This window comes from Melopsittacus undulatus, chromosome 9 (genome assembly GCF_012275295.1).
Source record: "Melopsittacus undulatus isolate bMelUnd1 chromosome 9, bMelUnd1.mat.Z, whole genome shotgun sequence".
Lineage (NCBI taxonomy): Eukaryota > Metazoa > Chordata > Aves > Psittaciformes > Psittaculidae > Melopsittacus > Melopsittacus undulatus.
In genome coordinates, this window is record NC_047535.1 from 14,584,699 (window position 1) to 14,605,387 (window position 20,689).

Below are 20,689 nucleotides of genomic sequence, written 5' to 3' on the forward strand. Positions count from 1 at the left end.
CTATTTGTGCAGAAGTACATTCATTCCTAGAAGGTAGATTCATACTTCAAGGATTAGAATGGAAATGACACCTCAGACCTCATAAAATCTGAAGATCAAAGTGGAGACATTTGAGACTTTTAGAGGAAAGTGCATAAATTCCTCAGTAGGAAATGGGAAAAGCCAATAGCATGATCTAAATAAAAGAAGTCTTAATCTCTAAAATGACTGTGGGGAGAGACCTCTGAAAAGCAAGCGGCAGCAAGTTGTTAAATATTTGAAGTTAATGATTCCAGTTCAAAGACCTTTCTTTTTCCTACTCCCAATACACAAGTGGTTCTTTAAAGTTATTACAATGTTAAGAGGAGAATTAATGCTTTCTCCAAGTTACATACTGCACCACAAGGCAAATATATTTCCTGATGCCAGAAAGGATTCCAGATACTGCCAAGGAAGAAAACTCATCAATCATAAATTAGTAGATGCATATTCTTAACTACTATAAAACACACAAACCCTCAAAATTCCTATGACAAAAGTCCTGAGCAGCAGAAAAATGTCTTTAACCTGTCAGGAACATGAAAGAACAGGTCTCCATTTCTGTGGAAAAGCTTTTTTGCATCATCTGTGACTTCAACCTGCATTCCAGCCAAGGGGAGAGAGGATTCGGACCCATGGATTTGGGCAAAAGAACATGTAAAGAAACTGAGAAGTCTTTCGGTTGCACTGGGCAGCAGTCAAAGGGCTAGGCCTCATGCTCCCTCTTCCAACATCAAGTGTACAAATGACACAGGTGGGGTTTACTCTGCTGAGGAAACAAAGTACACCAAAAAGAGCTGTGTTGTTAGTGTGCAAACCAGACTACCTTTAGCCACTACATTTACATTTGTGGAACTCACACTACCCTCTAAGAAAACCCACTGTGAAGGCCTGTACAGATAAAAGTTTTGCTCTGTTAAGATACTTTCTTAGAGCACCTTTAAAATGTTCTATTCAAAGTCCCATGTTTTGGTAGCATAAAGGGGCATTTAAGTGCTACTAGGTTAGCTCTTTCCTAGGTCAGTAGTGCAGCTCCAGCTTTCAGTTCTCAAGCACTCAAAAGTAAACCCTCACAAGTCCTTTGAGAAATTCCTTAAGCAGTGCAGCTATTTCTGGTGACCCACAAAAATGCCACAGTTCCTCAGCAGCAGTTGAATACCCTGTTCCCTGTACTCAGCTGACCTTGTTTATGCACCAGCATCAACGAGAGTGTCTTGGCATAAGAAGCAGCTATTATGTAAGTTGAATCTGCTGTTGTCAAACAGAAAACCAGCAGCGTTCATTTCAGCTCCACTATGTGGAGGGAAAAGCAAAAGGAAATGTAGTATTTGCCAAATGGGGAAAAAAACAGACAGCAAAAGGAAATCTGCAGGTTTAGGAGGCTTTCCACACCAAGCAAAAACATCAAAACTACAAAAATCCTTGCCCAGCTTTACCAGTCTTAGACGATGGTAACCCATGCCTTTCAGGCTGCAAGAGGATTTATTTGCTTTGACAATTAAGGAGTTGATACCATGCGGTCTGAGTTACAAGTATAGGAATACACAGAATCTCAATAGGCATCTTCCGAAACTGTGAATATTAAAGTTTAGACAAAACCAGTAAGGGATCACTGTCTGTTTTAAGACTTGACTATATAACAAATGCAGTTTGGCACCTTGTGCTTACCCATTTTTAAGCACTGAAATGCTGACCAAGTTTGGGTTTAATTTGGTTTGGGGCTTTTTTTATTGTCACTGGTTTGGTTTAGGGTTTATTTCTTTTGAAGGGTGATCATTACTATACACTTCCCTTCAGACAACCTGACAGGAAACCACTGAACTCTGAAAGCAGTCTCCTCTAGCAAACTATTTCATACTTCCTGTTTTAGCAGAACACAAGTCCAAGCTATTTTTGAGAGGTTTGCACTCAAGTCATATCTGAACAGCACTGGGACAGTAGCTGAAGAACTCCAATAGAAGGATTTCTGTTTTATTCCTTCGTAAAGCAGATGGCTACAAACTAAAACCCTTCTCCATGTTAAACTGTCAGTAAGTAAAAGGAAAAGGTTGTTTTTTTCCTGAGCTAGAGTTATTTAGGGACAGTAATTCATTGCAACAAATAGCCAAGACCCTGCTAACTAAATTCTTGTGATAACCAGATCTCTCAAGAGCATGTCCAGTATTACAAGACTGGCTCGACTTTCACTAAGCACTTGGAATGTATAGAGCTCCCGCTGCAAATCAAAAAAGGTTTACAACAGCAATTCTCTTGAATCCAACAAGTTTTAAGTGCAATTTAAGCTTTTTAGAAAATAGTTGCTAAAAAAACCCCAACAAAAACAAAATACACAATCAAATTTAAGAACTAGGAAAAGCTGGCTCCTTGGCCAAAAATCTAGGTTTTTCCTACATACCAATCCTGAACCTAGCTCCTGAATCAGCTCCCTGATTAGTTGCAGCTCCCTCCTCTGTACCTAACTACTGCTCACATCTTCAACTACTGGCTTAATGAGAAATAGCTCATCTTGTGTCAGGACATGATCTACAAATCTACAGACTTGCCAAGCAGCATGTAACAACTTACGAAGCTCATACGGTAGAAGGCAGCAGTTCAGGCACTTTCTTTCTATACAGGTGACTTATGAAAATCACAGACCCCTTACCTTGGCCTGAAACTGGCCGTGACCAGAAGTATTGAAATTTCAGCATTAAACATATGAAGCCTCTGTGAAACCGCATGGATTCCTTTGGAAGCCAGGCTTAATAAAATGCGGGTTGTATGACATCGTCATTCCCTTCTGCATGCACCTTTGAGAAGCAAAAGGTTCTTTGGAACTTGGCACTTGTGACAAAACATTGCTAAGCCTATAGAGAACAAACAGGTTTTTTACACCTACCTGCTAGGAGGATAACTCAAAACTGTGACGAAAAAGCTGCAGAGGTGCTGAAGGCCCCTGGCTTTATGTCTGGCAAAAAAAATAACCCCAAACCATCCTTCAATAATTTCTGTGTGGCATAGCTATTACTGAAAACCAAACTCGTGCATAAAATGGATTTAAACCACACACTCTTGGGTTTAACTAATTACATTAAGTCACTTAAGACTTTTAATGCAGCCAATTTTATTTATGGCTTTATTTGTTATTTTACTAAGGGCTCAGCAACAAAAGTCATGCTTACAACCTAGATACTTTTTGCTGTTTCTGCGAGGAGGCCTACTGTTGATAACAAAGGCATTGAGCAAGAGAAAAGGACAGTCAAACAGATATCTCTGGAAATCAGACAGGAATATTGTTAACAAGTGTGAAACCTGGATTTACACATAGGAGTTGACTCCGGGGAAAAGCTAAAAGATGCTTCCTCATCCAAAATGCCAAGAATAACTCAACCCAGTTTGACAAAAAAAATTAAGATAGCATTCTCCAAGGCTGAATGAGAGTGCTTTGAGGTAGTTTTTGTGCCTCTGTGGGACCTGGATTGACAACTAACTTCCTGGGCCAGAGATTTTGATGAAAGATGAGTCCATTTACTAAATGACCTTGGAATCTTAGCTGGCCTATTCAAAGTTCTCAAAAAAGAGCTATTTAGGTCCCATAATTTGAGACATTTGTCCTATTTATGCTGGAAGTCAGCTACAGGTTAATGTATGTCATGGTGCATAGCAATAGGCTTTATTTGCTGAAAACCATTCCTATTTCAAAGCCAGCAATATTGCAAAGAAAAATCAGTAACTCACATTTAAGTGATCTTGCCTTTGATTTTTTCTGATTTTTTCTAAGATTGCAAGGTTCTCTTTTTCAATGCCTTCATCCTCAGATTTCTTCCCATCAGCTGGCTCCTCCTCCTTCATATCATAATGATCCAGATCTTCAATGTCCTACAGGATACAGAATAAAGGAAAATTCATTGTAAATAGCTTAACTATGCTTTTTGTTCAATGAAGCCCCCCCCAGGGGCTTTTGGAGATATAGTCACATACTGCACAGCACTATGAATCAGTGACTGTTGGATGCCATTTCTATTTTGCACTAACTTCACTCTCCCAGCCAACATTATTCACTGGAAATGTAGGGAGCCTTCACAATACAAGTGAGACTCAAATTCACAACATGCTTCTGGTCACTGAAACAGGCACAATAAAACCTTTGCAAGAGGCTAAGAATGCAGTGAATTAGCCCATTAACGAATGCAGAAAATACGAAGGCATTCTGAACAGGGCTTGAGAATCCAAATACCAAAAACCAGAGTGTCTCCAAGGTGTTTCTAAAAGCAGACTCTTTTTTCCATTAGAAATCTAGCTATATTACACTGCTGGCAAACAATGATTAATGTACTCAGCAGGCCTAGAGCAACCCCTCAAGAAAGTTAAATATTAGAAAGCTACATGTACTTCATTCAATGTAAATTTCGGCTGAAAATTAGATGCAGCAATTTTGGAATTAAGATACAAGACAAACTCATGCAGTCAAGTATTCTGATTACACAAGCTGACACTACAGTTCTGAGCTCTAGACTAAGACTCAGAAAAATCTTCCACTCTGCATTCTGAGATAGGGTTATCCTTGCTGCAGAGTACTCAAGACAACTGTTTCTAAGGTGACTCAAGTGCTATTTGTGGAGAGGAGGGGAAGGATGTAAATACCTTGAGATGAAAAATGAAGCACCACAGCAGCCACACCAGCAACCTCTGAGTACACAACTATCAGATCTGCTCCAATATGCAGTGCTCCACCACACCTGTGGCTACTCTTTATGCACCATCTGTTCACATGGCAGGAAAACCTGGCCATAAATGCAAACTCAAGGATGTCTTACATAGTAAGAAACACACCTATGTGGTTCCTATGATAACACTGCAACAGATTTTACACTGAGTATTTTTTAAAATGCTCATGTTTCTCAGAATAATGACTATAGCTCTACAAACTGTAAAACACTTTTCAGTTTAGAAATTAGACTACAAGTTGAAGATATGATTGCCACACACAGTGCCACCTGACAGCTTATAAATAATGACAGACAGGACAGCAAACATACTACCTTTAAAGAAACTCTGGTTCCAATACATGTGATCTGGATCAGGTTAAACATGGTGTAAGGCAGACTGCTTCAAATTAATTCCAGAACACAGGTAAAATTTAGATCTTTTCTAAAGGAAGACTTTTATTCAGAAAATTAGTTATTCATTCTTACTACACACCTTCATTGAAAACCTAAACGTGAAGCAGTCAGAACAGTTCACTTATAATAAGGTTATTTATTAGAATGGTTTAAAAAGAAAACATTCTGGAGCTATGCTAACATGTAGAAATAATTCCAAGGGGTGGTTCTCACATAGTAAAAAGCTCATTAAAAGGTGCACTGTGTTGTCAGTGACATAAGTCCCTTAAAGTTTAGTGTGGCTGTTTCTGATGTCCTTCTATTTCCTTCAAGGTATTCTAGTTAAAAACTAGCTCACCTGTTCCATGAATCAGCAAACTGATTTACTCTTAGCCAGTCTGCTTCAATCTGGGAGGCACTTTCAATTGTACTGGAGCCAGTTCATGTGCTGCTTGAAATAGGAGTTAACAGTGCAAACTTACTGATTTGGCACACAAGGTTATGTATTGTTTGACTAAAGCACAAACAGATGTCCAATTCTCTGTATCCAAGTACCTCACAGCTGAGATCTAGGTTTAAGAAGAAAATTTCACTAGGTTTGTGGTGGAAGTGAAAGCCGACATTAAGGTAAACATCCTAATTTTTCAATATCTTTTGTGCTGAATTCTAGGGAGATTACATGTTACAGTTTGGCTTAATAGGCAGCCACTGCAGAGCAAAATGCCAGAATTCTACTAGGTTAGGAAAACAATCTCATATATACACATACTTCACCCATGTCTTCTTCCTCCTCCTCCTCTGATGTAACTTCTTCTGTTGTTCCATTCTGTAACACAACAATGAGGTTTCTGCATAAATTGTGCATATGCTCTTTCCTTTCAAGAAGTCTCCTATCAAAGAGAAAGCACTGTACACACAAGTTAAACTTAGCAAGGTCTGCAAAGGACTGAAGTTTAATGTGAAAAATACACAAAGATGCTTCCCTGGAGTATGACAGTGAAAAGATTTCTTGCATGAAGCAAAGATAAACAGAATGTCACAAAGTATTGCATGTTAAGTTCTAAGAGGGAACTTAGGATTCAGACAAGGATATCCTGTTCTGAGCCACTGACAAATAGGGTAAGCAAATCAAGCAGGTTATAACTCATGACCTACAAAATCAGGTCACAGCTCTACATGGTAGACCTCTAAAAACCAAAACCCAATGAACTTTAGACCTCTAATACTTGATGGATTTCTGCCTCCCTACCTAGAACTCCTATGTAACAACTACTATCATTTTACAGTCATTGTTCCTACATTATTTGACTAAATACCAAAGCAATACGTTGAGTTCATTTTTCATGGCTTTCCATTTCAGGATGCCACTTCAAGTTCAGGAAGTCTGAGCTGCAGGAATTCTCAGAACCATTCATTTTGATATGCTTAAGCCTCTGCTTACTCTTCCTTCAGCAAAGAACTCACTGTTGTAAACAATGCAGAGGACTAGAGGGATCTTTGGTCTGATTTACTAAGGTGAATTCTTATTTAACTTGCAAATTATCTGACTTTCGTGGCTAAGAAACCGGCCATGAGTTTGGTTTTGATTTTCAGAGCATAAGCAAGACTCTCCAAGGAAGCTACTTCCTAACATTACAGGCCTATTGCTTTACAGTTGCACGGCTCTGTGGGTGGCTCAGTGAAAAGTCCCATAAGATTACAATCTGGCACATGACCAAAATTAAGCAAGTTATTTGTCACTACTATAGTACTGTCACCACAGGAAAAACATCTGTTATGCTACATGAGTTTTGAGAAATCATGTCATCCTATCATGTGTAAGCAAACCAAAATACTATAAACTTACTAAAAATACAAAAAGGAATAGAAACTATTGGTTACAAGGTCTGTTTTCTTCAGCACAATACAAAACATATTAGTTAACCAGAACTTTTGACAGCCCTTCACAACTCTTAATTCATCAAGTGCACAAAAAGTGAACAAGGCATCTCAGATACTCCCTACCCAAAGTAGCATATGGTCTTGATATCCCATGTCTCTGCAAGGGATTGAAGAGGAAGGAAAACATCAATAGCTCATCCAAGCGCACACTGAAAACCATACACCCTTCAAGAAAAAGTAAACAGTGTTTAATCACATTTACATCTTGGAAAAAAATTGGGAAGCACTAGGAATGCACAGTGACTGGCCTGAGCAGTATTTATGAGGGAATTAAACTGACAGCACTGGTATCACATACACACCTTTCCATCATACAGAAACTGCAAAGTAAATTGTGTAATGTTATCACACCACTATTAAATGGATTTGCAAACAACATTCAGACTGGGGACACCATAAAGCAACAGCACTTCCTATCTCCGTTCTAGCTTACAAAAGGTTTAATCGTTCCCACCATCTTGTTTCTTGGAACTGAAAAACTCCTCCTTCACTCCAATAAAGAGGTGCCCGTAGCTTTTTGATTTACCTGTCCTGCTGGTAATGGCTGATCTAACATCTCAACATCTGGATGCTGAGGAAGATTATAGAGTCTGCAGAGGTCACATATTAATCGCTTCAGCTGCTGAAGAAGCTATAAAAAAGAAAATATGGAAACATTAATTAAAACCAAAGCACAAACCAATACATTTTGAATTTTCTTCACACGCTGACAATGAACTTTCAGTATACAGCATTAAAATCAGTACGCATTGGAATACAGTTCTAAGACCCCACTTAGTCCGTAGTCACTGTAATAGAATCCCCAGGATGGGAAACCAAGGACGTGGCAAGTTAAAGATGGCTCCCATTCATCTCCTCATGTCAAGTGAAAAAAGCCTTGAGCAAAAAATAACTTGCTCTAGCAGCATCATCATCCATTCCAGGCATAAGTGTCTCAGCCACAAATCACTAGAGATTAATCAAACAGTCATATTCCTTGAGACAAGATGGTCCATTCCAGTTTCCTAGGTTAAAGAACAATGTCTTCAAAAAACCAAAGAGGAACAATCTGATTTTCCACATCCTGAATCCTTTTGCAGCACACTAGAAACAAGACAAACACTGTACAAGGCATAGAAACAAGCCAACTTTCAGCTAGAGCCCAAGCAGTCTGCTTGCCCTGTTTGCTGCATCCTGTATCAGGTTGAGCCACAATCTGTTACTACCACTGTTTTTTGTTTCCAACTTTCAGCATTACATTGACTCTGTTCTGTTAACTGCAAAATACGGAACATCTTTCCTTCACTCTGGTGCTATCCAGAACATCAATTAGTTCTGCAGAAATAAAGAAACAAAGTCTACTTCTCAATCACCATGTTAATGAAGTGGATTTCCACAGCTGTTAACTTTCTCCAGCCAGCCTCAGATTCCCAATTAAGGCCGAGACCATAAAACCACATTTCCTAACTTTCCATGATTACCTCTTTGCATGGTTATATCAGAAAAACAAAGGAAGAGCTGTGGAATACGTCTGCAAGATGGTCAATGTCTTATTATTTGCAGAATAATAGCCTAGGTGAAGCTTGCAAAAACTACACAGCCATTTATGGACTTCTCTTCCAGATAGGAAGGGAGGGAGTTTGTACACTGCCTCCAGGGAGGGAGTATGTACACTGCCACTTGTACAAGGCAGTGTGCAAGACAGCCATTTCTGTATGCCTGCCCTTCAGCACTACTAGCAGTTACACTTAGAGCTGCAGCCCCCACTCCATAAAGGAAGGAGACTCAGGCAATGTGGCCTCACCCAGGGTTCAGTACAGATTACATCATCCTGGAACAACAATGCTTCTACACCACTCTTTAGTGTTTGCATACTGTTTCTTAACATATACAATAAATGAAGGTATCCAAGAAAAATCTAGTCACTCCAAAACATTTTACGTTTAAATCTTGCTACTGCCAAGCCTAAATGCTCTCATTTTACCCTACTGCAAGTGAAAGTTCAGCCTCTCCAGGGTTAAGAACTCCTTTCCAAGCAGTGACAAGTAGATGTTGCCTTCATGCTACCTGAAAGCTTCAGTGCTTTTCCCTTCCCCAGCAGAATTCAACACTGCTGTTTAATAAGAATGTTACATATTCTGAGGCCACAAACTGACACACCAGCCTGCATTACAAGAATTATGACTTTCTCTCCATCATATCACATTTGCTGTTTCTGCATCATTCCCGACAGCCAACCTTCACTCAAAAATAAAGTAGGTGACATCAAAATAACTGGTGTATCAGCAATACATTTCTTCTGAATATACTCATGAGATGTGATAGTTTTATGCAGCCAGAATGATAGTTTTATGCAGCCAGAAGCTTTCTGTAACAATCACTTTTCTCACCAGTGTCAAGACTATACCCTTTTGAAACTTCCTGGGTGTCTGAAACATCAGGAAATCTTCTAGCAAGCAGAAAGCAGCTTAATCAAAAAGTTAGGTGGTCAATGGAATTACAGGTCTTAGAACTATTATTCTCAATATGGGTAAGATGCTTAAAGATGCACTGCTGCACATCGTGCTGAGAACATTTCTCCCTGCATAAACAACACTATATCATAGAGAACTGGAGAATCAACTGTGAAATTTCAGGAACTGTCATTTTCTTGCACGTAACTACGTAAATTTAGGAAGCCATTCATTTGTTCACCTCTGTTGTGAGGCATAGCAAAGAAATCTAAACAGTTGGAGAAAGAACAGCCCCAATGGCATTTGGCTGGCCCAAAGCTTAGAAAAGTAGATGAACACATTAGGTGCATCTCTACAGAAAGAGACGAGAAGGACTGAGAAGAGAGTGAAGCACTGCTTCTTGCACAGCTTCCTCCACTCCCCATGCTCCCATGAGAAACCACCTGAATTGCAACGCAGGAGGACCCCTTGCAGCCAGGGCCTAACACACTGTGAGCTTCTCTCACTTCTTCCTGAGCACAGCACCACTGTGTATGAGCACTCACAAAGCAACAAAACGACTGGCACAGCCTGCACCAGATTACACAGCAGTTGTGCCTGCAGAAGTGTCTCCCTGCCTCTAGCAGCACACTGTCACCTGCTCAACTGCACTGGCACCAGTGATCACACAACCATGCAGCAGCATACAAGCTTCATGTCAGATCAATTCATGACCTGCTTCAGCATATGAGCACCAGCTCCACCACCAAAGGGGAGACAGGAATGGATAGCTAAGGGCAGGACCCCCTCCTTGGCAGCAGTCTACTCTTAGTGGTTAGCTTAATACAACTTCCCAAGTGCAGTTTCAGTTTTACAGCCAAGTTGTTTTACTTGACCTCAGTTTCTACAATCAGCAAAGGTGGCAGCAGAGTGAAAAGCTGGTCCTGTCTCTATAACCCTTCTTCCTTATTGTTACGTTTTTTTCTCCACTGGAATTTATTTCATATCCTTGATCCTTCTGCCATGGATCACCGTCACTGTTATCCCTTATGCCATGGTCACATGTATCAAAATCATAGGAGAATTTGGGCTGAAAGGCACTTCTGGAAGTCATCTAATCCAACCCCCTGCTCTAAGCAGGGCCTAGCATGATTTGGTATGTGTTAGCAGCACAATGAATAGACTGTATCAAAAGGGACAGCAGGTTTCTGCCATGTAGGAATAATTTATATGCATTTCCAGGCTAACTTCACATGGTTGGCTGACCTAAAATGAATGCTTAACACATGCTTTGCTGCTACTGAAGAAAAGTGGGCTATCAGTGTTCCAGTACTTTTGCTGTAATAGAAACTGCCTAAAGCAGAAACTAAGCAGGAACTCTGATGTATAATCCACAAGGTCTTAAAGGAGCAATGTAAATACCCACATAAGGTAAATGCTCAAGTGACCAAAGACAATGACAAAATTATAAACTAATTATATAGATTAGAATTAATATGAAAATAACAAAATATAAATATATACATATATAAAATTTAACTTTTAATGCTTCAGGAGTTCTCAGAAGTTGGTAGTTCTCCTGGACAACATAATGCTGGTTTAAACACAAAAAACACCTTGGAATTTTTTTTGCTTCCTGTGTTAACATCTTGAAAATAGAAAACAATTTAGAACATTTTTTCTGAAGCCCATCTTACATTAGGAAGCCTTTTTATGCATTTCTAACACTGTAGGAAAGCACTAACTTTAGGACACTTTAATGACATTAACATACTACTGGATGCACAATGAAGCACCCTGTTTTCTATCACCAAGAAACATGGGCTTCAGTAGTCTAAGTATAGGCATATTTATTCTTCCACATACATCTATCTACCTATATACAAACACTGTATTGATGTAAAAATAAATGAATCAATAAATCTTAGCCCACCACCGAAGTAAACTGCTGAAGAAGAATACAAGAAGAAGCAGAGGAAAGAAATAACTGCCACTTGAGCTACCAGGCAGTCTGTGACAGTAACTGGTCTCACATTCAGCAACCATGGGCAGTTTCAGTAAGCAAAGCACAGCTTCTTCCTGCATTTTGTCTCTATGAACCCCAGTACATGATCAGTTGCTACTGCACTGATAGTCTGCAAGAGCCAACCTTCTTTCCTGAAATACTATCATGTGGGACTAAATTTAAATGCCTAATACAGCAGCAGTGTGCTTAGGGACAACAGCTCATCCAGGTTGTACTTATGCCAGGAATTCTATACTTTTGGCATCTTCCATGCAAATTTAAGCCCTCAAGGTGTGGAGAGCATGAGAAGTAAAAGCTGCCCATTTGAATTTAGACCCATTTCACTACTGGCTTTAAAAAGAAAATGTCCAAATCACGTATAGTTCTACTTAATAACCCAGAAAGTAAAGATTTGCAACTAAATTTGCAACTATAACTTCCACTATCTAATATTATTATATATTATATAAGGATTATATATAACTATTCTTATATCTATAATACAAGAACCATGAAATTGAAGCAGGATTTCTCTTTTGCATGACACAGCCACTAGAAGGCAGCTCTCAGTTTCACTACCTACCACATCTCACATAACGCTGATGTTCAGGATGCGGAAGGAAATCCAGGAAACACTAGGGGTCAGAGAGAATTCTGTAGCCCCTTAATCTGCTGACTTCAACTTGTTCAATCTGGACAGTCAAGCAGCCAAAGCCTCCAAATCCAATGCTATCAGTGCTGATCACATTCTTAACCTTTCCACATGTTTAGCATACAACAAATGTTCATAGCAAGCAGCATCATGTTGATCCCAAGGGAAGTAACACAGTTTCAGACCCACTGAAGATTCTTCAACAAAAGTGGGCATGATTTTAACATAGTAAAACAGTTTTCCTTTTAACATATCAAACAAGGCTTCCATACATATATATCCCTGTCAAACTTTTATGCCTGAAGAGCATGCTCTTCAACTTCCCAAACAGGTGATACCTGACAAAAGCTACAAAGCAAGTAGAAAGGGCAGAATAACCTTTAAGAATGCTAAATGAGGATACATGTGCTAGCAGTGCTTTGAGCACACAGTTGCTGTGCTCTGTTGAGCTCCTGGAAGAGTCCAATGCAATTTCCTATCCAAACTCTGAGTGTCCCAAAAACTTTATGAGCTCAGAACAGCATGCCACAAATGATCTCCCAGCTGCAATATATTAAATATGAACTGATTTTGAACATTCTAAAAGTTTATACTGAACTACGCAAGTTTTTAGGAGATAGCATGACAAATCAGAAGCCTCTGGATTTCTGCATGTAGCCCCTTATCCCTTCCTACCTGACTCCAAGAAGTCAGCATGTAAGTTTCTTCAACACTGTTGAACAGGAGGGAGGGAACTGCACAGGGAGAAGTTGTAGGGATTAAAACCTAACCCAAACACACAAAACCAAGTCCCTTGAGCAAAAAAAGAAGTCAGATTTTGTAAAGTATTTGTCTCTTCAACCACTCCAATCTGTCTTCATCTTGGCATAACATGATGTGGGGTGGATTCCTGATAAAGCAATGGGTCATCCACAGATATCTATTACATCAACTCATCAGCTTTTATACGGGCAAGTACAATCTTGATATCAGAAGCTGTTTTCTTAAAACGTACATGAGCAATCTATGCACAGATGCAATTAAGCACAGCAAGTCCTATGCATGTTTGTGATAAAAGCTTTCTTACCTATTGCAAGCAAGCCTGTAGGTAATTAAACATAGGAAATATCTTGTTTAAAAGCTTTAGTCTGAAGCTACCAGCCACAGCAGCTTCAAGCTGGAAAATCTTCTGAAAAGTGTATTGAAGAAAAAAGATGATTTGGTCATATTTTCTGTTATTATACTGGCATTGGTCTTCCCAGGTAGATGTCACAAACACTAAGAGATTTAACATTCTTCTAAATATAGTTTAGTCTAAAGTTTAGGTTGCAAGAAGAAAACACACAGCTGACATTATGTCTCCTGTGATCAGACCTCACCCAACACATTAAAACCCTAATGTTTCTCTGCAGTGCCCCTTTGTTTTTAATTGTGGCAAGGCCATGAAGACTCTCACTTACTTGTTAGTTTCCTAATTATTCCTGCTAGAAGTCATATGCACCCCAAATATCGTTTAGAAACAGAAATTTAAACATCCTTAGCAAAGATCAAGTGTGCTTGCTTAATGTTAGCCCAGAGAACTTTACAGGTCAATGATTTCATGAGGAAAAACATTCCCAATTCTTTCCAACACCGGGCGAATATCAAGGCCAGCTCATAATTCATACAACAACCAGTATTCTGCAGATTTGCTCTGCATGCATCATGAGCATTCATGTGTTCCTGTACACAAAAATAATCCTAAAATGTTAAAATCATCTGTTAAAAAAGATCATTCTTACGGGCTATTTGATATCCCTAACACTGAATTTGGAGAGGAAAACCAACATTTTTAATCACCAAATTTGTCAGTAGGCTGCACTACTGCTCTTTGTGGAACAAAGAGCATTTGTACTGAGATGTATCCTTCTGCCACAAAGAATGGGAAGTTAATTTTACATATATATTTTATATGCATATATACATATATATGTATAATTTACATATATACACACACATACACCCCTCTTATCTCTAGATCAAAAGGGTACTCAAATAAGACATAATGCCTGATAGTTTTCTGAAATACAAAACTACCATTAGAATCTGTGTAAAGACCTTCTTTCAGTAGCAATCATCCAAAGTCACAATACTGTTATCACTATCTAAGGAATGTCCTGATGCACCAGAAGCTATCAAGCCAAGGTGTCTTTACTGAAACTGCAAATTCTTTCTGTTAGAGTCATAGTTTGAAAACTACACATGCTCAAGGACACAAAGCTTTTGCCTCCATAACTATCTCTGTGCAAAGAAACCTCTAGAAGGGCTGAGTTATTCAGTAGTTTTTAAATTCTTAAGCATTTCACTGCATAATTACTTCAGAAAACTTTAAACTGTGTGATTATTGGGGCTGAAATTTAACTTTTTTTTTAAAGAACAAGCATTTAAGTCATCTTCCCCTCCCTGCCCCAGATCTTTCCGATTATTTTTGGTTCATCAGTTATTTGGAACAGAAATTTGTATACCCCCACCCCCCAAAAAACCAAACTGAACTAATTTGATGGCTTAATAATGTGGCAAAGCTCAATAAAAACCCAAAACAACCAAAACACTTGCTCACCAGAGTATTGCTCTTCTTAATATCTTCTAAACGCTCTAAGACTGAAGTCAGGTTTGGGTCATCTGATTCTACAAACCATATTGGTGATGAAGAGGGGTAAGACTCCTGTTAAAAAACAACACAAAAGACCCAACAAATAAATAAACAAAAAAAAACCCAAACTATAAAGCTTTTAAAACTCATTCACCCCAAAAATTCCACAACACAGTATTAATATCACCTTTTATTTCACTCTTAAGTCAGCTAACAGAGAAGCTCTTAACACAGCATTTTTAGGCAATGCAAGAGAGGCTGCAAGAAATCCAGCCAACTGGTTCTTTTTGTATTTCATCCTATTTTCATCTTTATCAGATGATGGACATAGATAAGAAACTGTGTTTAAAGGCTTAAAATCCTGGGGATGGGTGGAGCAGGAGGGACAAATGTAGGCATGCGGTAGATGTGATCATTACCAAACTATGAAATCACAACTGGGACATATCAAAGAATAAAACTATATGGGTGCCAGTTTGTAATAAAAAAAGTGGATTCTTCCAAGTAAAAGCTGTGAAGGCAACAACACCTGAAGCCTTCAGATTGCCTTCTCAAACAGCACCATTCAAACCACTCCAGCACTGGCACTCAGACTGAGGCAACACAGCTCAAGTCCATCACACAGTCCATCCACAACCCCTGCCCCAAAGGGCAGGTTAACACAGAGATCATGATGCCAAAAATCTGCAATTTGATCTTTGTACCATCAAGGCTCATAGAGGACTTTCCACTATTAACAGATTATTCAAGTAATATATTATGCACAAGTCTATCGGGCAAGCTTACAGACTACCTCTCTTCTATCACTAAAGTCCTACAGTTGTCAGGCAGGTGCCAAAACACATCTGAATGACAGTGAGATCAGATGGGTTCACGGGATTAGAAGTACAGATGATTTTCCAGAACAAGCCATGGTTAGGGCACTTACAACACATGGAACAGGCATGGCCCACAACCATTCATACAATCCATGACAAGTGATTTCCCTGTCACTCAGCTGTCACAGCATGCAGCCCTTCCAAAGGTGCTTGGAAAACCCTTGCTATGGAAAGGCAAATTCATTTGCCTCCTTTCTAGAGGCTTCAAAACACAATTCCATTTTGTTTTCCTAACAGGTTTGGTAACGCTGTGAGGATGAAGGAAATCACGTAGCTTTCAGCTCAACAGCAAGTGTCCCTTCATATCACTGACAGGTTTGGATTACTTTATTTTGTTTTGGTTAAGGCATTCTCTACTTCTCACCCATTTAATTAAATTCTAGTAGCCGAGGACAAATTGCTAAACCTCAGTTTTATCACCCAGATATTATCGTCATATCCCCAGGTCTTACTAAATAGCAGAAGGGAATTTCCATTCATTTCCCTCACTGCAGTATAAAGGAAAAATTCCATATTTCTCATTCCAGCAGCAATAAATCATGCTTTATTCTCCAGCATTTAAGAGTCAAGGTTCCTACTGCTACTCTAATAGGTGACTCCACCACATACTTACGAATCTACATTCTTTCTTGACTGCATTACTTTTTGCTTTGTAATTTTCAAGACAACCATAAGAAGTTTTACAGGAGGAAGACAACATCCCTGCCTGGGTGTTACTGTCTGGCCTTTAGTGATTCCCAAGCAAACTTAGCCTTAGCAACCTCTCAAAGTGCAAGTCCCAAAAGAATACAGACCTTCATCACCTAAACTAGCTTCTGTCATTTCAAAGACGCTGTGTTTATCAGACTGCAGAACATGAGGCATTTGAAAACTAGACAAAAAGACAAGCATGTTACAATTGGCACTGAATGATACAAAGCTTAACTGACCTTCCAGCTGAAGAGCTGAACCTCCTAACAGAAACTGTGTGATTAGATCAAGGACATCAGCTTTGGCAGAACAGACCATCACACTCCATGGATGCTCTAGCTCCAAAAGTCTAGAATCCTGGCCTGAAAACTGCAGCCTTTGCATAAATTTATTTCTAAAACAAACTCAACTCCCCCAAGTTTGCATTTAGTTTTTAAATCACAGCCAGCAAATAGCTTCAGAGAACACAATATTGCTGGTATCTTTACATAGACAAACTGTTTATGTTCACTTCAAGGCACACCATAGACCAAGCAGAGACCTTAGGATACCTATAGGCAAAAAGATTCAACTCCCATCTGCCACTCAGGACCCAAATTATTATTTTTTAGGAGCTACACTCCACTAAAATCATTCCAGGTTTTGTACTGATATCATCTCACTCTCCTTATTCTTAATAACATGCAACCCACCTGTAAAGTCTTCTGCAATAGTACAATATTTTTACCTCAAAACCTTCATATTGCATGCTGGATCTTTATGCACAGGACAAAATCAGAAGGGAAACTCTGCTAACTGCAACCCTACTGCCCAAAAACTTGCTTGAACCAGCTATTTTTGAGGCCTGAACTGCTCTGGTCAGCTCATTCCATTAAGGGAAATGAAACAGGGTAAACACTACTACCATGACTTGAGATTACACCAACATCCCCATCACTAAATACAAAGAACGAACAAAATCCCTTGCAAGATTTATTGAGCCATCTGCTTCTTGAAATCTTCATTAGGATAAAAATATTCTCCAGATACAGTCAACATTTGAAATGTGCATTCTCCCAACAGTTATTTTTGGCCTTTTTTAATCAAGCATTTTTATACATGTTTGTCCAAGCAAGTTTATTAATTGCAATGATTCTTATAAAACAGATGTCTGTCAGGCTATTGTTCAAAACTGAACGTGGTATCTGATGCTGCTTACAGGGTAAAGCTCAACTCTTCACTGTCTACATTCTTTTCCAACAACTCTATTTCTCCTCTACCCACCAGAAGGATTTAATGAACAAACCCACAGCAGAACACTTGTTGGTTCCAGTTAGAGTCCCTCCCAGCCTGGGGGCCTATAGGAAAATCTCTTCCAAAACACTTGCAGCAAACCCCTTGTCAGACAGGGACATGACCAATAGTGCAAATTTGATAAACAAGCAATCCCACTGTGTTTAATTACAGTGGCTACTTGAAGGTGCCGATGCCTTCTGTCCTGAATGACAGGCCTTCCTCAGCCTTTGCTCTCATTCCAACTCATTCCATTTTTTGTAATGAAGGCAAAAAACTTCCAGTTGGTGGCAACACTTTCTAATTCTTTAGACTTATAATGAATATGTTCACTTAACTTAAAAATGTATATGGCACTAAGATTCTCAGGGTCTGTAAGCTGTATTTTTGGAACAGCTGAGTTTCACATGGAAATGAGTCACTATATTTTGAAACAGAGAACTCACATACAAAATTCAAACATTCTGATCCTGAGATTTAAACAAGCTCATGAGCTTGTAACACCATAACACACAATGAAAAACTAATGTGGTTTGCAAGGTCAAACACCTGAACTAAACACAAGCTAATTCTGTCAAGAGACTTAAGTCAGCTTTTCCTTCCATATCTGCACCCTATAGAGAGATGGATTTGACTTATGCAAGAAACACAAGCTTCTCAAATACAAAGGCACCATTTTGAGAGAGAAACCCTAGAATATTAATTACTATATTATTATTGTTAATTCTCAGTGGCTAAAACCCCACCACTTTTGACCTTTCACAACACACCTGACATACAGTGATTGTGTAATTAGCTTAGCTGCACAGGTATCACCCATATTAAGTGTTTGAGATCTTTTATGTAACTGCTGTAACATGACATTTTCCTGCTCCCTAGAAGTAAAAGCAAAAAAAACTCATCACAAGGGGCAAAGGCCCCAATGCTTTCACAGGCTAATGCATGCTGTACAGCTTGGAAAGCGAATACAACTGCTCAGTAAGACATGACATCACATCTCGCATGTACCGAGGCCACAGGACAAAGGCTGGATGTTTACAGCCAACCCAGATACAATTCAATTCATGGGATCATCACTTCTAGAGAGTCTTTGTATTAACACCAGGACAGACTGGGAGCTTTGTCAACACAAATGCTTCTGTAACAGAATGCAGCAAAAGAATTTAGCCCCCTAATAAACACACAGAATACAAAGAGACTAAAGCCCCGTGCTCCCACCACTGGAACAGTTTCCAAACCTATTGAATCATTTAGGAAAACCACAGTGTCTCAGAAGAATCCACACTGCATCTCACTACTCAGATGTTCCACTACAGCCTCTGTAAAAGGGTCTACTTATATTTTACTAACAATTATGCTTACCAAAAAAAAAAAAACCAGCAAAAAGTGACAGCAGATACCAGAAACACATACATTAAGACAGCTTTTTTCTTTTTTTACAGATCTTTCAGCTAAGTATATCCTATCTAAGCTTTCTCATCCTTAACAAAAGCCTGTTTTACTTGCAGTGTTATATAATCTTTATCCTGTTCTGTAAAGCTGCAGCAACACCATTTTGATGTAAGAGACTTTAAATGAGCTCTTTCTAAATCACACCATTTCAACAGTATTGCAGAAGTTCCTAAATTAACACATTACGATCAAATCCCTACAACTAGCACAATCTGTACACTGTTTGCTAAGGTAATAGTGGAACCATGTCTCCTTGTACACAACAGAAGCATTTTGTCACAGCCAAATGGTAGGAAAGGAGGTTTAAACACACACCTTCAGCATCATCATGTAAATAGTACAATTACATCCTGATAGATCTTTTATTTAATTTCCAGATCACGTTAAATAAAAGGGGGGGGGGGGGGGGGGCTGGTGTCCTTTTAAAAGTCCTTCTATATACTGGCTGAACAAACATCAACCAATTAAATTTCTTTTCCGTTTCTAAGTTTTTGCAAAATCTCCATCACTGACAGAACCCAGTTCTGTCCTTATACCAGCTACAACTAAAACTGAGCTGATTTGCATCAGCACTTCCAGCTTGTATCTTCTCTGTCCCAAAACGTTTTGTCCACCTGCCTTTACTTGCAACCAACAGAAGGTCAAACCCACAGATCTCTTAAACAGATTAACTGCTCTGAGAAGGCAAGCAGGAGACTGTTCTAGCTCACACAACTCCAGGTGACAAAGTCAGACAATCCTACTGTAGCAAGACTTCTCAGAGGACTAATAGAGTCTTTTCAAGGTGAACATATTTGCAGCTATAAACAGTCAAGTAACTGATCTCAAATACAGATGTCTTTGTCCCAGCAGACACCTTGATGCTACTAAGTTTGTTTGAATTAAATAGCAGAATTAGATTAAAAAAACAAAACCAACTCAAGTCCTACTGGTTAGGAATCATATACACAACCTACATGAACATTTAAAACAAATACTAGAGATTAAACTCTACAATCAGCTACCATTTGGTACATACTATCTGAAATGAAGTCAATCATTCACTACTTGTGAATTTTTCAGCTGTGTCAACTGCCTTTAGAGGGAAAAACACCCATGGAATTAATATTAACAAAAATATCAGGATTTGAGAAGATATTCTTAGAGCTAAAGTTGAGCTTGCTGTCCATAAGCCACTGATACTTACAGCTCCTTGAAAAAAGTTACTCAAGTCACTAAAGCTTAAATATGCATTTTCAAACACCAAGATATCACTATTTTCTCTGTTGTACAGACTGAGTTACTGAACGCTACAACATTTTAACACTGCGTTTCCAAGTTCAAGTGAAAATTTATACTTTTACATATAAAAGATTTGTCATTTCTATAAGAATCCAGGAGTTCAGAGATCCAGGGTCCTAAAAAGACAAGAAAAGTGTATGCAATGGGGGTGGGGTTAACAATTCAATTTAATGTTAGAGGTAGGAAGAAAGCAAAGTGAACTTTACCTATCTCTACTGAACAAGAGGAAAACTTCAAATTGCTTTTCCTTTTCAATTTTAAAATTGCATGCAACATACTACTAACTTACTCAATGCGTATAAGCAGAAGGATGTCTTATTCACTAGAACTCACCTAAACAGAGAGCACAGAAAGCAAGCTTGTATTAGCTTTCATTTTTTTACACTCCTCCTGAAGT

The 20,689-nt window shown here is 38.9% G+C and overlaps 1 protein-coding gene across 2 annotated transcripts in view; it reads right to left on the bottom strand.

Moving 5' to 3' along the window:
* The window catches only part of UBE2Q2 (ubiquitin conjugating enzyme E2 Q2), a 48,787-nt gene that overhangs the window by 18,015 nt on the left and 10,083 nt on the right, over positions 1 to 20,689 (bottom strand). Inside the window, exons 2-6 of one of the 2 annotated variants that reach the window (XM_034065921.1) lie at positions 14,687 to 14,791; positions 7,567 to 7,671; positions 5,869 to 5,925; positions 5,582 to 5,668; positions 3,736 to 3,876 (exon numbers count right to left, since the gene is read on the bottom strand). In XM_034065921.1, coding sequence (XP_033921812.1) covers positions 3,736 to 3,876; positions 5,582 to 5,668; positions 5,869 to 5,925; positions 7,567 to 7,671; positions 14,687 to 14,791 — 495 coding nt within the window. The remainder of the gene's footprint in view (positions 1 to 3,735; positions 3,877 to 5,581; positions 5,669 to 5,868; positions 5,926 to 7,566; positions 7,672 to 14,686; positions 14,792 to 20,689) is intronic. The other variant, XM_034065922.1, reaches the window with a different exon arrangement.